This window comes from Mauremys reevesii, linkage group 19, assembly GCF_016161935.1.
Source record: "Mauremys reevesii isolate NIE-2019 linkage group 19, ASM1616193v1, whole genome shotgun sequence".
Classification (NCBI taxonomy): Eukaryota; Metazoa; Chordata; order Testudines; family Geoemydidae; genus Mauremys; species Mauremys reevesii.
Window position 1 is genome coordinate 20,765,039 of NC_052641.1, and position 21,868 is coordinate 20,786,906.

Here is a 21,868-nt window from a genome sequence, read left to right on the forward strand (position 1 = left end):
TGCTGATGCCAATCCCTTAGAATTAAAAATCTAAAGGTTTATTTATAAATAGGAAGAAAGTTGAGAGTTAAAATTGGTTAAAATAATCAAATACCTACTGTAATTGCAAAGTTCTTGGTTCAGGCTTGTAGCAGTGATGGAATAAACGGCTGGCTTAAGTCAAGTCTCTGGAATATATCTACAGCTTGGATGGGTCACTCAGCCCTTTGTTCAGAGCTTCAGTTTATAGCAAAGTTCCTCCAGAGGTAAGAAGCAGGATTGAAGACCAAATGGAGGTGTTTCCAGGACCTTTTATAGCTTTTGCCATGTGGAGGGCATCCCATTGTTCTTACTGTAGAAAATTACAGCAACAGGATGGAGTTTGGAGTCAGATGGGCAAGTTCTATGTCCATGCATTTCGCCTAGTCACAGCAGGAAATTGCATTAAATGTAGATGGTCATCTCCCATGGTCCATTGTCAGTTAAATGTTCTTTTGATGGGCCACTCTATTTCAATAGTCCCAACAATATGTGCTGACTAGCTACCTTGTGGGCGTTACTCCAGGAGCGAACACTTGAAATCCAAGTATAGAGACAATATTTATAACTTCAAATACAAAAATGATACATGCAGACATAGCAGAACCATAACCAGCAAATCATAACCTTTTCATAGACACCTCACTTAACAACCTTTGTACAAGATTTTCTGCAAATATATAACAGTGGTTGCAACAATGATCTATATGGTCATATTTTAATCGGATAATGTTACAAACATATCATAGTGGTTAGAGCATGGGACTGGGAACGGAGACTCCTGGATTCTATTTCCCGCCACTGTGTAACTTTTGATGAGTCAGTTCCCCCCTCGGTGCCTCAATTTCCCCATCTGCAAAATGGGGATAGTTCAGTGAAAAGCACTATGTGGCCCTGTGGAAAATGTGGGAAAACTGATTTATTTTTATAAAAATATATGTGACACAGCAGGTCTGCTTTGACCCTGTGATTACAAAGTATTAGTGCAATTAACCAATTGCACTGCTAGTCAATTCCCTTAGTCACTTACATCACTTGTTTGCCTGCAAGAGAATATGAAATCAGTTGGCTATAGCATAATTTTTATTACTGTATTTCAGTGGATAACAAATTACAAAATCTGACCATGCTTCCTTTTTTTGGTTAGAGGAAGCAGGAACAGAAAGCTCCTGATAAGGATGCTATTCTCAAAGCAACAGCAAATATGCCCTCTCGCAATGTAGATCGCACTGTGGCCCACCACAACATGAGGGATGTAAGTATGGTGCTTTTTATCTCATTTAATTCACATGCTAAATCTAGATTTCCTCCCTGATTTAACTCTTCTCTGCTACACCCATAGGTTAGTTAATCTTGTCTTGAAGACTTCACTGAAACTTGGGCCTATTGCTTATTTCTTTTGAAATAATTGAAAATGTATGGTCCATGTCTCAGGTTAAAAATAATACGGTGTGTGTGTGTGTGTGTGTGTGTGTGTGCGCTTAATATACCGGTAGCATAGGTAATTTAAAACTGAACTTTAAGAATCAAACTTAAGGTTTTCCTTGTTTATGCTGTGTTTTACTTCTTGCATTTCTCACTGAATGATAAAGCCTAGACACTTTCAGATTCTAATGCACTAGCACAGCAGTGCAAAGTTTGGTTGGGTCAGGGCAGCCCAGAGGATTCAGGGGGCCTGGGGCAAAGCAATTTTGGGGGCCCCTTCCATAAAAAAAGTTGCAATACTTTAGAATAGTATATTCTCCTGGGGGCCCCTGCAGGGCCTGGGGCAAATTGCCCCATTTGCCTCTCCTCCCTCCCCCGTTCCCCCCCCACCCCCACCCCCCCCGGCGGCCCTGGGTTGGGAATGTGGTGTTTATTTTTTTGTTTTTAAAGAGAAGTATGATCTTTATTCCCTGGTTTTAGGGTATTATCTCATACATGGTCATAATAGTGAAACTGCCCTATACCTGTACAAAATATTTACGCATTTTGTTCCATGTTTTTCACCAAAGAAATTAAAAAAAAAAAAAAAAAAAGTACCTGATCTTTTGTCTTAGTAGCTACCTACATGGTTCTAATACAAATCTTAATTAAAAGACCAGTGTGATTATAAACTGTTCCCCGCAGAAAATAAACTTTTTTTAATTCCAAGTTTCTACTGCATTCTGGGTTAGGTTAAGGTTCCATTTGTAAAGGATTAATGAATACTTAATAGAAGTTTTAATAAATGGGTTAATCAAATATTAGTCTAAAATGTCAGTAGTTTGCTTATAACCATCTATAACGTCTCATGCTGAAATGCTTATAACACCTAACATACTTAAAGGGTTAATAAATGATCACCTCTACCTCGATATAACGTGACCCGATATAACATGAATTCAGATATAATGCGGTAAAGCAGTGCTGGGCGGGGGGCGAGGCTGTGCACTCTGGTGGATCAAAGCAAGTTTGATATAACACGGTTTCACCTATAATGCAGTAAGATTTTTTGGCTCCTGAGGACAGCGTTATGTTGAGGTAGAGGTGTATTTTGTTAAGGTTCCATTTATAAATAGTTTATAAAGTGACTGCACTTTGTTTGCATAAAAATTTTGATTATACGTGGAGTTTGAGGCAGTTAGTTTTCCTCATCTCTATTTTCAAAGTTTAAAAATGCCCCAGCACTGTGCAGCTTTCAAAATGCTGAAGGACCTTGTGAGTATGTGTTAGTGTGATTTGCTTCTTCAGGTTTGATACTGCCATGTGCATGAAGTAGCAAAGCCCTATGTGCAGAGTATATGCTGTTTATTTTTCAAGATTTTATTTATTGACTATTTAAAAAAAAAAAAAGTCAAATGTCCCTAGCACTTACTATTAATTAAAATGAAGTATGGAAAACTTAACATGTTTAGTGAGCAGCTTGCCCTGTTGTATATGGGGTACACTAAAGATGTTTCCAGATGAAGGAAGGGAAGCCGTGACACATTGGTATGACAAGTCTCAGAAGAAGCTGGTCGTAGGAAGAAAATGACACTAGCCAAGAAAGCTCATCCCTTTATAGAAACAGGGGTCCCCAGTCCTAAAAGTAACTCCACAGCATCTGACCAGAGGCCCACTGACTTCTGTCTGCCCTTACAGGGTTGGGCCACTGTTTTTCCATTAAGAAATAAGCTTTCTCAGCTAGTGTCATTTTCTTATGGGACTAAAAGCAATGGAAGAAATAAACAACCCTTCCTGCATGGCAATTCTTGCTCTATATAGCACTCCACGGGAAACATGCCAACATATTTTTGATAGGCTAAACGCAGTGAAAGCAAAGCCATAATAAAGCAACTTTCTCTACAGGGGGCAAGGGCATAGCATACAGACTCTAACAATAGATGTATTAAGTGACGATGGCTATTGGTAGCTTCCTGTCTAAATGTTTTGACAGTTTCCTTTCTTGCAGTTCCAGACAGAGCTTCGGAAGATCTTAGTTTCACTTATAGAAGTTGCACAGAAATTGCTAGCACTGAACCCAGATGCAGTTGAACTATTTAAGAAGGCAAATGGTAAGAACGTGTCCTCAATGTGTTTTGTGGAGCTGTGTTTTGACTAGTCTTGTCAAGAAGTACCCAAAATGTTTATTCATCCTATTACAAAATGTCTGTAGCCATACCCACCTTCTGCTGTGATTCCTTCATATCTCCCAAGCTGAGCAGAGGTGGGATGGGTCAATACATCAGTGGGACTCTTCTGAGGAATACTCAGGTACAGAGGAAGGAAGTGCTGTTGGATATTTAGTAGGTAGTACTCTTCCCTCTTACTAATCAGTCTCAATTTGATGGCTTATTTTTAAAAATATTCCTGTCCTATACTTAAGGCCCTACCAAATTCATGGCTGTGAAAAACGTGTCATGGACTGTGAAATCTGATCTCGCCCATGAAATCTGGCTAGTGTAGGGGAGGGACAGGCCTGGAGCCTCTTACCATGTGCTGGTTTCCAGATGCCGGAGAGGGATGGGATTTCCTCTTCCCTTGCAGGGACCGGGTCAGACCCATCTCTGGGAACCTCCCCCTGCTGCAGGTAGCTCCGCAGAATTCTCATTGAATTGAATTGGGGAGGATTTCATCCCTTGTGTATTGGTTTTTGTTTGAAAAGCACTTGGGATGAGAGGTACCATGTGAATGTGAAATTATTCCTAGTACAGTATAACTACTGGAAAACTTCACTCAAACTGCAGCTCTAGGGAAGGTGAGGAATGGTTTAGGGTGTAGGGCACTAAAAGGGTATGTCTACACTGCAAAAAAACAAAACAAAAGTATGTTCTTAACTCTAGTTGGCTAACCTGTGTTAGCTTACTGGGGTTAAATAGCAGTGAAGACTTGATAACTTGTCTTGTAACTTGGGTTAGCAGCTAGAGGTAAAGGCTATAGAGGACCATAGGGTTGAACTCAAACTGCTAACCTAAATTGCCATGTCTTCAGGGTTATTTTAACCCAAATTAAGAACACACTTTTTTTAGTGTAGACCTACCCTAAGAGTTAGGATTAAATGGAGAAAAGGGAAAATGTAGGATGAATATAATGGAAAACTTCCTGACTCTGGGATTTATTAGGGCCTGATCCCACCACATTTGTGTCTCTCTCTCAAATAATTCTTTAACGTGTCTCATAGAAGTCAGCAGCACTGCTCGTTTGCGTAAGGACTGCTCATGTCTAAATGCTTGAAAGCTCAGTCCCGAGTGGAATAGAACGTTAAGGGTAGTGAGGAAACCCACTCCCCGTCATTTGAGACATTGAACGCTGTTCTTGACAAAGCCCTGGGAACAATCCAGCGTTAGCTGAGCTAATGGGGTTGAACTAGAAGACTTAATAGGTTTTTTCTCTCACTTTCTGATTTGTTAGGATGGGAAGGGGAAGACTAAGGATTCAAACTTAGCAGATATCTTTCCAGATGGAGCAGGGACTTAATTTGGCTTGAAATCCTAACCTGAATCTTTTTTGTCTGTAGCCATGTTGGATGAGGACGAGGAAGACAGAGTGGATGAAATAGCCCTGCGCCAGCTTACAGAAATGGGGTTTCCAGAGAGCCGAGCTGTCAAAGCCCTTCGGTTAAACCAGTGAGTATACGCAGTCCTCAGTGTACAGGATTGCTAGTTACTGAGATAACTGGTGCACATTATTATTTGGCTAATAACGCAGTTGCTGTAAACCGCCTCTTGGGACACCTAATCCAAGACAGGACAAAGCACTAGCTCAGGGAACAACCCTGCTCAGGGTAGAAGTCCATATGGGTGGGGAGAGAGTGTCAAGTGACAGAACCTTACTCTGCTGCTGACTGCGCTGGACTTGTTCTGAGAATAAATGGGGGTCTCTGTATTTGGCATCATTCATGAGTATTAAATTCACACTCTCAGTTTAAAAAACAAAACAAAACCCAGACCCAATCCTTAAACTGCAGAAGAAACATTTCACTCTGACTTCTAAAACCATTTTAAATTATTCATTTCTGTCCCCACATCCAAACAGTGATATCAAGGGCTGTTCCTTTCTTCTTTGGTTATAAAATTACTTGTGTGATTGTGCCAATCCCATCTCTGGATTTTTCCTTTCTCTGGTACTATCTCAAGCTTCACCTACTTCAGATACCAAAATGACATGAGACACAGCAGATTATGCAGAGGTTCAGAATATGATCACAGTGATCTCCTTGAGCTTGGCTCCTTTTCAGTGGAGTGCAAGTGCTCATAGGCTCTGCTTGGTGGGGATCAGATGCTCTTTTGGGCTCCAGGGATAAGTGTGGGGGAAAGAAGGGGTGATGCTCACCCAAGCACCATCCACTCCTGGTACCAAAATGAGCTGTCATTCATGGTAAATTGTGTAAGTGTGATGTGCTTGCTCCTCTCCTTATTTGCATGCTTTGATTGACAGTGAAACAGTTCCCAGTGTTGACATTTTAAATGATAGTCACTGGGTATCAGAATTAATACTCCATAGAGATGAACAGGGCAATTCAGCGCTCTGGGCTATGGTTTCAGGTTCTGTGGAAACTTGGGCAGACATCACATTGTTAATTGCAAAGCGAGAGTTTCTTCTGACCTGTAAGGGTAAGAGTGACTTTCTGTGTTGAAATGGAAGCAAAAGCATGTTTAAAAATGCTAGATTGCTGCTTCAGCTCATCTTGAACCCTGGCTTTCCTCTATCTCCACCTCACCTCACCTCTCCTTTCACTATTAGCTCAGGAGAAATCAGTTTGTGGTGTCCGTGGTATTTCAGGAACATCTTGATACAAACTAGCTGGTGATGCTGAAAGTCCTAGGAACAAAAGCCAAACCTGTGTGGGATGATGATTTACTCACTGAGTCTGTCCCCCCCCTGCAGCTTGGGAGTAAGCCTCTGAGACTCCATTGGCCCGAGTGTAGATGTTGCCACTCGGGCTCTCAAGCCCAACTGATCCCCCTGGTCTGAGCTCAGGTGGCCAGCCAGTGTCTCTGCTGGAGCCAAGGTGTCCACACTGTTAAGCTAGTTGGAGTCTGTCTAGCTGGGCTCGGAGGCTTGCTCTGAACTGCAGAATAGAACAAACCTGTTGAACTTTGCTGACTCCCCATAATGGTTTCCATTAACTTTGTGTCTCAGTATGTCAGTGACGCAGGCCATGGAGTGGTTGATAGAACACGCGGATGACCCCACGGTTGATGCACCGCTTCCAGGTCAAACCTCATTAGAAGCTGCCTCTGAAGTGGGTGCTTCCTCTGCTGGAGCAATTGCTGGTCCCAGTTTGGAAGCTGGTGGGGAAGAGCCCAAGGATGAGCTGACTGAAATATTCAAGAAGATCCGCAGGAAAAGAGAATTTCGTCCTGACCCACGAGTATGTCTTGTCTTTTACTCTTTACCCAACAAATGTAATATGAAGGAAACCACGGGGACACAGTGGACTCCAAGTAACCATGTTTACTAACTATATGCAAAATGTCAGGTCTGGATACCTATATACACTGCTGCTCTAGGAGGGTTCTGGAGGCTTTTAAACACAGAAGATATTAAGGACCATTAGAGGACTCTTAAAATATTTAAAAGGATACCACCCAGTACCTATACGCTACAGTCTCTAACACAGGTGCATGTAAATTACCAGTGGTGTTAGGTCTGCCCCAGTGTTGGGGCTAATGTCTTGACGTAGCTGTTTGTAATCATGGTTTGCTCCCACCACTAAAGCCAAAGGAAATAATGTAGTTGTGTGTATTGGTGAAGAAGCACCATAGGATACTAATTATGGTGCCCTGAGGACTCTTACCATAGAAGGGTACAAAAGAGCATTTAAAGTGAATCTTGAAAAGTTTGCAGAAGTGATGGTGAAACATCTCTTCTAGTTGTTTATCTGAACTATTATAAATATCATGCATAGAAAATGTATCCCTGTTCAGAACAACTTATATGATTATTTCCCCTTAAACTCACCAGGAGGCGCTGTTTAGAATTCAAGATAGATCTGTTTTTTACCACTAAAGGTTTCCTGAGACTTTGACAAGATCCATCAACAACTTAATAGCTAATGTTAAGACATGAGTAAAATTACTTACGTCTGAAAAAGACCTTTTAAAAAATTCAGATACACAGTTCTAAATATTTAATGCACACCAGAACTAAATCTAATTACTAGAACTCGCAAATGCACGTGACAGCATGTGTTTTATTGCCAGAAAACCACAAGCCTTGGATATGAAGCATGAAGTACAAGTTTTAAAATCCTGTCTCCCATCCCCAGCATCCCAGTTATCTGGCTCCATACCACATCATGGCTGTATTATCATAACTTGCATGGCTGCATTTCTGTTGCACCAGTGGAAATTCAGAGTTACTTCAGTGAACTCTAGATTTACACCAGCGTGGTTAAGAACAGAATTTGGCTTACAAACTCTACTTTCTGCTTCGCTTTAAATCTGCAGTTGTTCCTTTGGGTCTTGCCTCCTCTCTAATATTCCACAATACATTTCAGATTCTGCCTGCTCGTTTCTTACCTTTTACATTCCACTGTTTAGTAGTCTGATCTAAATTATGAATATTACAGGCAATTAACCTTCTTAAAAAGACCAAGCTAAATACACTTGTCGTCTTGCCTATCTATATTTCAACTGTGCCCACCATTTAATGTCCTAGTCACTAAATAACCTGGATCCAATTTGTCTGTTTGTAAATTGTTTTCTTTCTGTGCATGAGGAAGGTCACCTGTATATGAAATCTCAATTTGCCTACATTGCAATGAAATAGTGTAGTGGTGAAAAGTGGACTTGTTCCAGATCAGTGTTTAGGAATCATTTGTGTAGCACTATAACATCTGGAGTGTTTAGCTTTGTAAGAACAGTTAGTAAAGGAAGCACTTAACCACAGGAGTGAAATCCTGGCCTCACTGAAGTTAATGGGAGTTTTTCCCTAGGTGGATCCAGGTTTTTACCCTTAGGATAGAATCCTGGGTTCCTTTTGCCTAGGGCAGGCTAGATGGTGGCTGGGTTTCCTCAGATAACGGTTCCCAATAGATATAAGTACCTTTCTACTTTTCTGAGTTGCATACAAATGGGAAACAGGAATAAAACTATCCCATCTCTAGATACAGAAATGAAAACCAAAATATCTGAAGAGGAGTATGATGGGGGTATTAGGAATGACTGATGCAGACAGCAGCCTTCCTTGTTCTTATTCCAAGGCTTGTGTTGAACCTGAAGGAAACCATGGGCTACAACCAAGTGCTGCTTAGTTACACAGCTGGAACTCACTGAAGTCAACCTGATTTGACCCTGCGTAACTGAGAGCAAAATGTAACCCTGCAAATGCATAGTGGTAAAGGGGGAATGGAAAGCAAGTAGCTTCTGTCCTTCAGTACAAAACAAGTAACTTTCAAAACTGGATGTGAGAGTTAAAGCAAACTGTCCCATTTGACGTGTGGTTTAGACTTTAACCTACTTCTTAAGAGAGTCTCTGTCCTGGCTTCTGACCCATCACAACCCTCTTCTAAATGCCACATTGCCCAATCTAAAATTAGTGCCAGAGCCTACTAATGGCACATGTACTATAACTGAACTCCTAATGCTGTGAAAACCTCATTTAAAAAGAAGGCATTCTGACATTAACACGTCCTGATAGAAGCAACTAAGATGTGTGACCAGAGACGAGCAAGAAAGGCAAAAAACTAGTCCTCCTAGTGCTTGTTTGATGTGTACAGGGCTGGCTCCAGGGTTTTTGCCGCCCCAAGTGGCGAAAAAACAAACAAACAAACAAAAAAGCCTTGATCGCGATTGGTGGCAGCTCCACCACTCTGCTTTCTTCTTCAGCGGCAATTCGGCAGCAGGTCCTTCCCTCTGAGAGGGACCGAGGGACCTGCCGCCGAAGAGCCCGACGTGCTGCCCCTTCCCCTTGGCCACCCCAAGCACCTGCTTGCTCAGGTGGTTCCTGGAGCCGGCCCTGGATGTATAGGAGCTAGGTATGGGGAAGTTCACCTCTTGCATGCTGGGGCTGCATTTCCTTATATATAATTTTACATTGGTGCTGCTGTGTTTGTCCAGATGTTCCGTGTAAGTAGTAGGTGCAAGGGTGGAAACTGCTTCCAGATTACCAGCAAAGAGAGAGGCTTCTAGTGAGAGGAATCATCTGTTCCCCCTCTGAGTCCCAAGGATATTGACGTGGAACAATATTATAATGAGGGATCATTCAATCATTTCTCTTTCACCTATGCGTTGGAACAGTGCAGTAATACTTAGTGCTCTTAATCATGGGGGAGAGATAGCTCAGTGGTTTGAGCATTGGCCTGCTAAACCCAGTGTTGGGAGTTCAATCCTTGAGGGGGCCACTTAAGGATCTGGGGCAAAAATCAGTACTTGGTCCTGCTAGTGAAGGCAGGGGGCTGGACTCAGTGACCCTTCAGGGTCCCTTCCAGTTCTAGGAGATTGGTATATCTCCATTAATTTATTTTATTTTATTTATTTCAAACAGCTCTGCAAACATTTTCCCCCACAATACGCTGGTGAGATAGGTAGGTCTGAGTGCTCTTACTGATGAGGGGGAGGGAAAACAGAGGCAATGGAGATGAGTGAATTGCTCGTGGTCACAGAAGGAATGTGTGTTTGACATGGGAGTTTCTGCTTCCCATCCCATCCTGCTTTTTTAGAGCCAAATCCTGCTTCTGGTGACATAAGTGGGATTTTGACACTTATTTTAATAGAAGCAGGATTTGGCTGCTGCTATTTTATTATTATTCGCTTTTATTACAGTAGTGTCTAAGGACTCCAGTCATGAATCAGGGCCTGGTTGTGCCATTGGATTGGAAACAGGCTACTTGTAGCCTGATGGTAGACCTTCAAAATCTCTTGAATCTCTGCTTGCCAACAGTTTGCACTCAATAAAAGCCTTTTAGGAAATAAAACAGTCAAAAGGGAATTTATTCTGCTATATTCTCCTCTCAGTCACACAGAAAATCCCATTGGCTCCTCTAGTGAGGAGAATGTGACTTAATAAAGCCAGTCAGGATTCTTAAAACCAGGACCATCACCTTCTGCACCTTTGCTGTATGTGGAGAAGGAAGAGCTTTCCTACAGAAGGAGAAGGGATACGATTCATTCCTTGTGTGTGTTGTAGCTGCCATGGACAAGCTAAATGCTGCGTGTAATAAGCTGTGTGTTTCTGATTTAGGCTGTCATTGCCTTGATGGAAATGGGCTTTGATGAAAAAGAAGTGATAGATGCACTCAGAGTAAACAACAACCAGCAAACCGCAGCTGTGAGTATCCTCTGTTATTTTCATTCCTAATTGCTATGATCATCATTTGCTCAGTTGAGAATTCTTGATTGCTGAACCGGGTGGCGCTTGGTCATATTTTTAATTCAAACTCGCCCCATTTTACACGGCCTTCCTCTTCATATTCCAGCCCTAGCAGTTATTGGAGTTGAAGCAAACATGATTAAATATTGTGCATCTTTGAAACTAGCTACGTACACCACTGGAAAGCAGTCACTTCTGGACTGGAGAGTGGCAGTCAGCCAGCATCCTGCACAATGAGAGAACTGCTTGCAGAATGGAAATGTTGAGATGGAGAACTTTGGCCAGGAACATGGGAATTGGTTTTTGAGGTTCTCATCTGAAGGAACACACACACACACACACACACATGCGCGCGCACACAGAGGAATGCTCATTTTATCCTCTCCTGAAGGAAAAAGGGCTGAGTTGACCATGCTGGGATTTTGAGATGTGCTCCTGACAGTCAGATTAGTGAGCCTGCCTCCAACTTTGGAATTGGGAATCCTGGAGGGTTCTGGTGTAGGAGGATGACAGTCCTGGAACAAGCTGTAGATTTCCAATGTGATCTACAGAATGTCACCTCGTGTGGGTTTGAAAGCCAGAAATCACTTTACTGCTGTGTCAGGCTCTAGTCCAGCTCCCGCTGGAGTAATGGGAGCCTTGCAGTTGATTTGGAGCAGGACCTAAGTGAATAGTAGTTAACGTGTTAATAGAGACATGCTTTAGTCTTTCAAATTGCATGCAGGGATGATCAACGTTGTCTAGGATGTTCTATCTTGTGCCTTATTTACATGCGGGATTGAAGTCCACAAGCTTGCGTTTTAATGGAACTAATTATAAACTTGTCATGCCTGCTGACTTTTACAGTGTGAATGGCTGCTGGGAGACCGAAAGCCATCTCCAGAGGATTTAGATAAGGGAATTGACACCACTAGCCCTCTCTTTCAAGCCATCCTAGAAAACCCAGTGGTACAGTTAGGGCTAACGAACCCTAAAACGCTGTTAGGTAAGTACTGTCCTGGCTTCGGATGAAGAAGCATTGCTTCCACAGTTGCTGGCAATCAGAAAATACTCTGTTTAAATAAAGCCACGTGAATAGATGGGGGAGGGTGCAGCCTGACAGCTTGCTTTGTAGTGCTGATGCCATGTGGGCAACAGGGGCTTGGGAACAATCCTGGGGCTGTCAGATATGACACTGAATCTCTAGGGCAATGATTTCAACCTGCAACCATCTAGAATGTCATGGCTGCTGGCTAGAGTATCCATGTGGATCTAGGAGACTCGTTGCACCCAACTTGGCCAGAGTTGGCAGGGAAAATGTAGATCTCTGCTTGGTATCCTGGGGTCCTTAGCTGCAAAAAGCATGGAAGAGAATGCATGCTGTAATACAGCTCACTATAGATTGAAGTCTGCTCATTACTCAGAGGGCAGTGGTTGGCCGAGTTTAACTGAACTGAAAGCTGCCAGCTAAGGACTTCTGTGTGTGTCCTGCCAAGGCTGAAATAACAGCTATGGACACATGCTTCACCCTTTTTGGAGGTTTGCCCTGTAGAGCACCTGTGTTTTCTCGGTCGAAAAGCATCTGTGGCTGGGAAAGCCACATCACTAATGAGCCCAAAAGAGACTGAAATGTAAATCTGTGGTTGGTGGATTGCTCTGAGGAAACTCCGCACAGGGAGATATTTAGTAGGGAGCTATTTGGCCTTTTTGCAATATATAAACATGCTTAATATTTGGCCTCAGTTTTACCTAGACGTTTTATTTAAAGACATGTTTTAAAACATAGGTTGCATATGAATTCCTTTGCAGTGGATCTTTTGAACACTTACATTTACTATGAAGTTTCATGGGTTTTAAAGAATGCAGGAGCAGAACCTGGCCACCCTGATTTCTAAACAAGTGGCATCTTCGTTTCAGAGGGAGGGTTCCATGCTGCAGCGCAGGATATAAAAATAGAAAATGAAATGTCATTGTACACATGTATAAAGCTTGGATGAGCATCAGAGCACGTACTGTAGCTAATGATACCTTGGCTTATTGCCAGTGTCATGCATTTTAACATGAATATTTGCATTGAATTAGAAAATACCTAGTTATGAAAAAAATGATCAAAAGTCCTTCTTTAGTTCAATATATTTTTAATCTCTCACTTCTCCCCAAAAGAGGAGGAAGCATGGTCTAGTGGTCGAAGCATGAGAGCTATATTTTATTCTCAGTTCTGCCAGAGACCTGCTTTGTGACCTTAGCAAAGTATTTATAGTCTGGCATTCAGAGGTGTTGAGTACCTACAGCTCTTGTTGACTTTATTGGGAGCTGTGGGTGCTTATCACCTTTGGAAAATTGGACCATTAACCTCTATGCCAGAGTTTGCCAGACTCTGTTATGTAAATTGTTACACTGACCTTTAGGTGACTTCTGAAAAGGTCAGACTTGTGTTTTGTGTTGGGGGTGGTGAGTGAGTTCCAAATTTCAGTATTCTAACTCAGTGGGAAGCTAGATGTCTATCGGACCCATGTCCCAAGCATCTGTAAACTACTGGATCAAATGTTCTTGTTTCCTGCCGTGTTTGCACCTCAAATCTTGCAGTGATGTGCTAGTGCATGAAAACTACAAAGTGGCTCTGACTTGTCTGTTCTTCATCCAAGCTGAATGAAATGCAAAATAAGTTAAAACAAACAGTCAAAAGTAATAAGTGGAATAATCTTGGGATAGAGGGGTTGTTTGACACAGGTAAAGAGAACCATTTTTAGCCATTTGGACCTAGGTCATCCTTCCAAAATCTACAAATGGAGGGGACCCTTCCCCTGCACACACCATGGAATTTGGGGTCTACTGTCTCCATGGCAGCATGCATGCCCTTGACTCCAGTCCAAGGTGAGAGGGCAGTGATTAGGCTGGTGGAGGAAGGAGCTTGCTCGCTGGTGGGATAACACACTTTATTCCCCCTCTAGCCCCAGAGAAATTTTCCAGGAATTAAGGATCGTCTTGTGGCCAAGGCACTTGACTGGGACTCAGGAGATTATAGTTCACTTCCTAGCTCTACCACGGGCTCCCTGTGCGACCTAGGGGCATGCCTCTGTGCCTTAGTTTCACCACTTGTAAAATGGGGATAATGCTTTACCTCACAGGGGCGTTGGGAGAGTAAACTGATTGCTGGAGGCATTGAGGTATTGTGGTGATGGGCGCCATAGGAGTACCTAGGTAGAGCGTGTACCACAGCTGGCTTTTGTACTACCTCCTTCTCGTCACCCCCAGTAGCCACAGCCACGAGGAGTCGCTGGCAGCGCTGCTCCAGTGGAGTTGTGTTGCCAGGGAGCTTGGGGAGAAGGCCTCTGTGTGGGTGGCTCTGGCGTCCCAAGATCTGTCCTGACTGAGTTGTGGTGATCAAAGCAAGTCGTGATTTCTGCTGCAATTTAAACTAACCTTTTATTTTGTAAAACATCCAAAATACTCAATATTTGCCAAATAAACCATCATGAACTGAGTTTTACCACCTCCTTCTCTCGGCAGCCTTTGAAGATATGCTTGAAAACCCCTTAAACAGCACTCAGTGGATGAACGATCCAGAGACTGGACCTGTCATGCTACAGATCTCTCGAATCTTCCAGACGCTGAACCGCACGTAGAGGGGAATGCCGATCCACTGTGCCACTTCTTGCTGTCTCTAGCTTCATGTTTCCTGAACAAGAGGAAACAGATTTTTGGTGGGGGTGGAAGGAAAATGAAAGGAGGTCTGAGGGAAGAAGGTAGCGGAGGAAGCAAAATATCTTTTTGTTGTTTGGATAGGCACCTCTCAAATAAGAGTGTGTGTAGTTATAGCCATCCTGAAGTTAATAGCCTTGTGAATTTAATGTTAGAGGTAGAGGTTTGAAGACTTGTTCTGGGGTTTGTTTGTTTTTTTTTGCTTTCAGGTGGTAGGTTGAAAATGAAATATATATCCAAATACAGGAACAAACTTTGTGAACACAACTGAGCATCTGATTGGCGAAGAAAGTAATATGATGACATTGCCTCATGTTTCAATCTTCTTGCTCAAAAGGCCTAGGACAGCAGTTTTACTAGCCGGTGGTTGTAGCATCTGGCTAGTGTTTACAAAAGGTCACTGACCACTATCATAGGATAGTAATCATACTGTTCATCTCTCTGCAGTGTTAATTTATGTCTATATCAAAATACAAAATGCTTTTTAAATTGACACTTAGGAATTTGTTTTTTAAAATAAGTCCAAATGTTGAGAGAACATGCTTTTATCCAGACTTGTCTGTCTTGCATTCTGATTTAAACAGAATAATTCATAGATGGAATTTCTTTAATTAATAAATAGCGTTATTCTTTCCTATTTATTTGCTGAGTTAGTGTTGTTCCAGTCCTGCAGGACTCATACGTTTGCAGCTCTCACTCAGCGAGATTAAAGATGCAGTATCTCCTTTCACAAAAACGTAACTTGCCATTCCAGCACTTTGGTTCTCAAGTGCTACAGTTCAGAGGTTTGTCCTGTTTTAACAGATCTTAGTTTGAAAGGTGACTTGTTTCCATGCAGTTTTCCATTTCTAAATGTATACTTTAGGAAAAGAGTTCTGTGTTGCAGGCATCTTTCTTTTCAAACTCTGCTTGCAATGCCAAAAGCCACGAACTTACTTGGGTTTTAATTGAAAGATCACCTGCAAAATGAAACAAGAAATCACACAAAAATATTTAGGTTTGTGTCCTGTTTTTGCTGGCTTGCTTATCTAAAACACACTTGAAATTATTGCCCTCTTCCAAATAAGGAATTTTCCCCTACTTGTTCTGTACCTTAGAAATATCAGCAATGTCAAGTCTTGTCTTCCTTTGTCTTTATTGGAAGACTCGCTGGAGGTCTCAGATGTGTATTGTGAGTTTTGTCATCCTGCCAACTAAAGTACAAAGGGCTGAATCTCACACACAGATCTCTTCTTCCAACTGTTTATGCTGCAGTTGAGTTACACAGGTCTTAACAACATTTTTAAATAGTTGGACTAAAAATCATTTCCCTTTTCAATCAAGTTTCACTTGCTTGGTATCTGCAGTGTAATAAACAAGTCCTCCACTAGTCTATATAGTCTGCCAGGAAAGACAGGGTAAACAAGACCTGGATTTCTAATGTAAAAAGTATGCTGAGAAAATAACCCGTTTAAGCTTTCATTACACACCATAAAGGTGTGTATGTGTTTTGCGAGAGAATATTCTGCATATCTCTGCAGGTCACCTGTTAAAGTGATCTTACTGCGGGCTTTTAGATTCAGACCTAAACCACACAACAAGTTTTGGCCTGATCTTGGCATCTGAACTGTAATATTATGCAGCTGAGACACAGAAGTTGCCAATTTCACATAATTAATGTGATGGGTGGGGAATTCAGTCACTCAGATCTTATCTTTACGTACTATCCCAGTTTCATTTTTGGCTTTTGTAATATCCCATTAACAGCCTATTGCACTTAAACAGATTTCTGTAAGGCGCTTAGATTTCCAAATTCAAAAGTAACCATTTCCAGCACCCCCATTTTTCTTTCAACCCATTCTTGGCATCATCTAAACTTAATTGCAGTTTTGGTTTTAAAAACGGAGTCAGATCCTTCAACTCAATAATTACTCAAATTAGTCCTATTTGATTTCAGTGCAACTGCTTACGTGAGTAAGGGTTATCGATATGATATTAAGAATAATATTTAAACAAGTTTCCTGATGCTAAAGAATTTCAGTTGTTGGTTCGATTAGTCTTTCTGTTTTGCAATGGTTTCCTTGAAATACTACCTGAGGATGTTATTACTTGAAGCTCTAAGCATTTGAGGCACTGAAATGTATGGTATTCCCTCTTCCATCCAAGTTCTTGTAAATAATCAGTGCTTGTTTCTACAGGACAGTATTAGGTAGAACCATCATGTGATTATGCTGATTTCCTTACTAAACAAGAATTGTTCCAGACTGTGGTTCTGAATGTATTGGACGCAAGTTGTGACAGCAGCATGTCCTGTAAGAACTTATGGTCTGATCATGTTCCCATTAAGTCGTGTCCAAGCTCCCATTAACTTCCCATGCTGTAAGATCAGACACTTTAAAGTAATTTATAAACAGAGATTCCACAAAGAACTCGCATACTGTTTTTATCTACATATCCTTCATACTTCAGCCTTCTCTTTCAAGGAGCAGAATGGTTCACTTTTAAACTGTGTAAGTTCTGCTGCTTGTGCACCTCTGCATATCCCCATGGCAATGGACTTGAGGTAGATTGCATGGTTTCATCACTGTCTGTTACTGAACAGGGTGTATTTGTTTCTATGTCAGGCTTATCTAGGTGACACAAGTAAATCAAAACTGCACCCCTTGGCATGTCAGAACAGGTTCAACACATCTTTTAAAATAGTTTTCAGTATAATTGCAGTAGAGAAAGTGAAATAAATGCAGACAGGAATGCCCTGTGTATCTGCTTTCCTAATAAAACTAATATGGCAACTATAGTTTAAGAAACCTTGTGATTAAAGGAATACTGCATCTTTAAAAAACCTAAAAAGTTTGAGGATATGCAGTTTTAGACCCTATTATTTTAGAGCTTTACACCTGTACTGTATAAGTGTAAAAGGAGAGAGGCTGGTTATCATTATAAAGTGTCCTCCAGCCTTGGTTTTTTCCTATGGCTTTTTTATTTTTAAACGCTGCTTGTCTTTTGAGAACACAAGTTTCCAGTGGCCAATATCTGGGATTAGTGGAAGGTGATATGGATTTAATCTTTTTCAGCAAGATTTAGGAGTGAATAAAGATGTACTTAACAATGTCAATTCAAATGTAATGTAGAATGCCACTTATTGAATCAGTTGATTCAGCTCATTAATATGAATGTCTGACACTAATACATGCTGTGTGCTGCCAGTGACTCTGGAGCTTAGAAGTCCAGTGGCACGTCCTGTGAGCTGGATGGGTTGCTACTCCAACCAGGTTACTATTGCTTTTTAAGTCTGTTGTGGTTGCAGTTGTGGCAATTCTCCTGTGCTTTCTAGAATTCTGAAAGCCTAAAGATCCCTACAGTGACTATTAGGCTGGGATTCATCATTTGCAGGGGCTGGTCTCCAGGTAGTGTAATGATGAAAGGATTGTGGGTTCAAACCTGAAAAACCACCAGAGTCATGGGAGTAGACACTTTTTAAAAATCAATGGGATTACTTGTGTGAGTAAGGATTTGCAGGTTTGAGCCGTGTGCTTGCATGCCTAAAGTCCCGATTAAAGCTAGCAAAGAGATTAGCAGTGGTGCTGGCTTCATTGCAAAGTGTCTCATTGCATCATCAGAACTAGGTCAAGGGAAAAAGTGGAAGATAGATAAAACCAAGGAAAAATGAGGAAATGGGCCAGGTAGGTGGATTACCTGCTGCAATATTGACTGCTTATAATTGTTCTTCTGCTAGGTCTATACTTGCCCCATCAGTTGACAGAGACAATCTCTTACCTTTTGATATGTGTGACTCTTGAAAGCTAGCTAGCTATTTATTTAAATAGATATATATGTAACTTATAATTTTGTCATCACAAAGCTTTGATATTTTTAATAGAAATGTTCTATATAGAAGTTTGTTCTCAGGGCTTCATATTTATACTATCTTTACAGGGCGATGCATTAAAGTGATGTATTGGGGTGGAGGGGGGAGCCAGTTGCCACTTTGCAACTTAAACGTTGGTTATTCTTGACCTGTGAGACCGAGCTAGCATGAGACTCCTCTGAGCCACCGTAATAGGCAAGTCCAAAGAATCCACCACTGTTTCTTCTTCAGTCTCTTGAGGGTGGTGGAAATGGTCACACAAGAATACACAGCTGCTTTGCACATCGTTGCCCTTTACACAGTTCCAAGGACACTTCTGCTTTGTGTGTATCGATGGAAGTGGAAAGCTGATTCACGCAGATTCTAGTACAGTAGTCACTACTCCTGCACTCTGCTAGGAATGCAAGAACACATGGCTGCAAGAGTTCTTCAGTTTCCAGACATTTGGCCACTTGCAGCCTGTCACAATTGTTCCCCAGAACCTTTGACCCCATTTTGCCTGGAGCCAAACTTGACTACTTGGGGTGGTTCTTGGTATCTGAGAAATGGTTGTGTTTATTCAAATGCTTTTTAGTTGGAGCAAGTTGCAGTCTTCTGGCATCATGATCCATGGGCTGAGAATGATGATCGTATTCTATCACTGTCAGCATATCTTGCCTATTGAGCAGGCACATAAATTGTTCCCAGTAGTCTGAGGTTCAAAAGTAGTATGTACAGGATAGTAAGAGTGTTCTCCAAAGGAAATACCTCATTTTTCTGCTAATTAGAGTGGCATTTTTTATCAGTTGTTAATATTTACTCTTAGGACTTTATAAAGAGCTGATGGAATAACTGCATCCACAGCTGGACATTTACATCCACAGGTATATTGGATAAGATCATTTAAAAGGGATATAAATCCTCATGTTTCGGGGCATAACCCAGCCACTAACTGCATCTTCATTGATGGGCAGATTATTCCTCTGAAGCATTTGGTGCTGGCCATTGTTAGACTCGCTAGCAGACTAGCTCAACCACTAGTCTGAGCCAGGATGGCAGATCCTATGGGGAAAAAAACAAGCAGTGCATAAGTTTACATGTACATGGTTTAAAAAGTCATGTTCACTTGCAGCCCAACCTTTTGTCATAACAGAAGGCATGTGTTGAACATGTGGCGTACCTTTTGCTCTAGGCTTAAAGAACTTACATGCAGATCCCTGTTTGAAGCTTACAAACTTTAATAAATGTAAAAGCATTAAATTCTTATTGAATTTGGTTATAGTTTTTTATATATATAATCATGTTCTGGACAGGGGAAAAATTGTGCTAACATTTTAAACTAAAAACCTACCAAATGTGTGTTGTCTTGTTGCAGCAGGTAAGAAAGGCGTGTAGACCTTTATTAATTTGCAAGTTTATTTTTATTATAGTTTAATGAACTATAGAATGTGATTTGCCATACAGCACTGACCACAAAGTAGCACTAGTGAAGTTATACTGTAAGGTACTATGACTTAACACTTTTCATTTCATCTGTGTATAGAATGGGTACAGTACATAGTTTTTATATGGAATTGACACTGATGTGTGGCATGCACAGTTGTTTTTAAGATGTAATGTTACTTTTATGAAGTTTAACTTGGGTCAATATCAACAAACCTGTAGAATTCAGGGTTCATTCTGAAACTTATTAGCATGGGTCAGTAATCTGCTGCACAGCTGCAGAAAGATTCAGCACCAACTAGTGCTAATACTAAACATTTGTCACCCATTTTTGCTTTAATACGACGGTCTGACCAAAAGAAAATCAATTCTGCATCGTTACTAATCTGATCCCTTTTAAACAGTCAGGCTGTTATCTGCGGAAATGTACCGGTATTTTTGAGAGGCTATCACGAGTGTTCGTTTGGTGTGGCTTTGCTGGTAACTATTACCTACGTTAGTATGGCGAAGTTGGACCCATGAACGTGATTAGAATGAACGCTGAGTCTTTAAACCTACACACGTGCACTCTGAGAATGATCTGGTAATGTGTGTTGTACATTTATAACATCTTCAAATAATAAAGTTTTTTGATTTATTACAAACTGTTTCTAAACCTTTTGAAAAGTATCATTGGGCTGACAAATCCAGGTTACTGACCAGTCTGTATCGGAAGGATTCTAGAGCTGTGCGCCTACTGGTAAGCGGTTCATTAACAGACTATCTTTTACTGACCAGTTCTGCTGGAAGGAAACCTGGAACAAAGAGTGAGCCGCAATAACCATTTCTGCATCTGGGAAATATTCTTCCTCCTGCTTATCAACTTGGCTCCTTTAGGGTGAAATTCACCCTAAGGGCTTAAATGGAGCATAGACCTTGTGCTGGCCTTCTGCAGAGCGGTGAATGTTTGCTTACCAGGGATTATCCTGAATCTTAGTTGATTTGTTGAGCTGAAAAAAAGTCTTATCCAGCATGCTCTGCACTCTCGCAACAGACTGACTGGAAAATTGTGGGCTAGAAAGAAATGGAGCTAAAGTAAATAAGTGTAGTGCGGAAACAAGGTGGGATGCATCAGTACTATGACTTGCATATGAGTTACCTAAGATGCTGCTCCTACTCATGGGGTACTAGTGCTACTGCAGCTATTTGGGAACATACTGGAAGACTTTCTCCCTAAGTTTGCCTGTGCGTGGTCGCCTTGGAGGCTGCTGAGCAAGAAATGTAACTGTGTTAGATAGTTACTCTGGAGAGCATCTGGGATTTATTAAAACTTTTATGAAATGTACAGAGGAGAGGAGTGAAGAGCATCTGCAAAGAAGAATTGGACACTGTGCAGCATGTAATAAGGAGCCTGCCATAACCCTCAATACATCCTTTGCAGAAAGGAGATGACTTGGCTCCCAATTCCTGTCAGGTATTCCTCCAAAATTCTTCCTCTCCCCTGCCTGGGCCATGTGGAACAGTACAGGTTAGGGAGTTTGAGGTGGCTCCAGTGAACAACTGATTAGGATTTTGCAAAGATTTCCATTAGGAAGTTTACAAATATCTTAGATCAGCTGGACTCAAGAGAGTAACCTTGAGTAACTGTTTTTTGAGTTTGCAAATGACAAAAAAAAAATGCAGGAGGGGGTAAATAAGGACGAGGACAGGCCACTGGTTCAGAGCAATCTGGATCACTTGGTAAACTGGGCACAAGCGAACAACGTATGTTAATAGGGCACAGAATAAATGTATACTTCTAGGAACAAAGAATGTAGCCCATACTTACAGAATGGGGAACTCTATCCTGGGAAGCAGTGACTCTGAAAAAGATTTGGTGCGGGGCATGGTGGATAATCAGCTGAACATGAGCTCTGTGATTCTGTGGCCAAAAGAGCTTGGGATGCATAAACAGGAGACTCTCGAGTAGGAGTTAGGGAGGTTCTTACCTCAGTCTTTGACCATGGCTGGAGTACTGTGTCTGGTTCTAGTGCCAACAATTCAAGAAGTATGTTGATTTAAATTGGAGAGAGTTCAGGGAAGAACCACGAGAATAATTAGTGGATTAGAAAAGATGCCGTCTAGTGATAAACTCTCAGAGCTCAATCGATCCAACTAACAAAGAGA

At 41.5% G+C, this 21,868-nt stretch overlaps 1 protein-coding gene across 1 annotated transcript in view; it reads left to right on the forward strand.

The window, feature by feature from the left end:
* UBAC1 (UBA domain containing 1) overlaps positions 1-19,925 on the forward strand; it is a 35,822-nt gene extending 15,897 nt beyond the window's left edge. Inside the window, exons 4-10 of the mRNA XM_039506711.1 lie at positions 1,166-1,273; positions 3,431-3,533; positions 4,976-5,084; positions 6,601-6,832; positions 10,645-10,731; positions 11,620-11,758; positions 14,263-19,925. Coding sequence (XP_039362645.1) covers positions 1,166-1,273; positions 3,431-3,533; positions 4,976-5,084; positions 6,601-6,832; positions 10,645-10,731; positions 11,620-11,758; positions 14,263-14,378 — 894 coding nt within the window. The 3' untranslated portion in view covers positions 14,379-19,925. The remainder of the gene's footprint in view (positions 1-1,165; positions 1,274-3,430; positions 3,534-4,975; positions 5,085-6,600; positions 6,833-10,644; positions 10,732-11,619; positions 11,759-14,262) is intronic.
* The last annotated feature ends 1,943 nt before the right edge of the window (positions 19,926-21,868 follow it).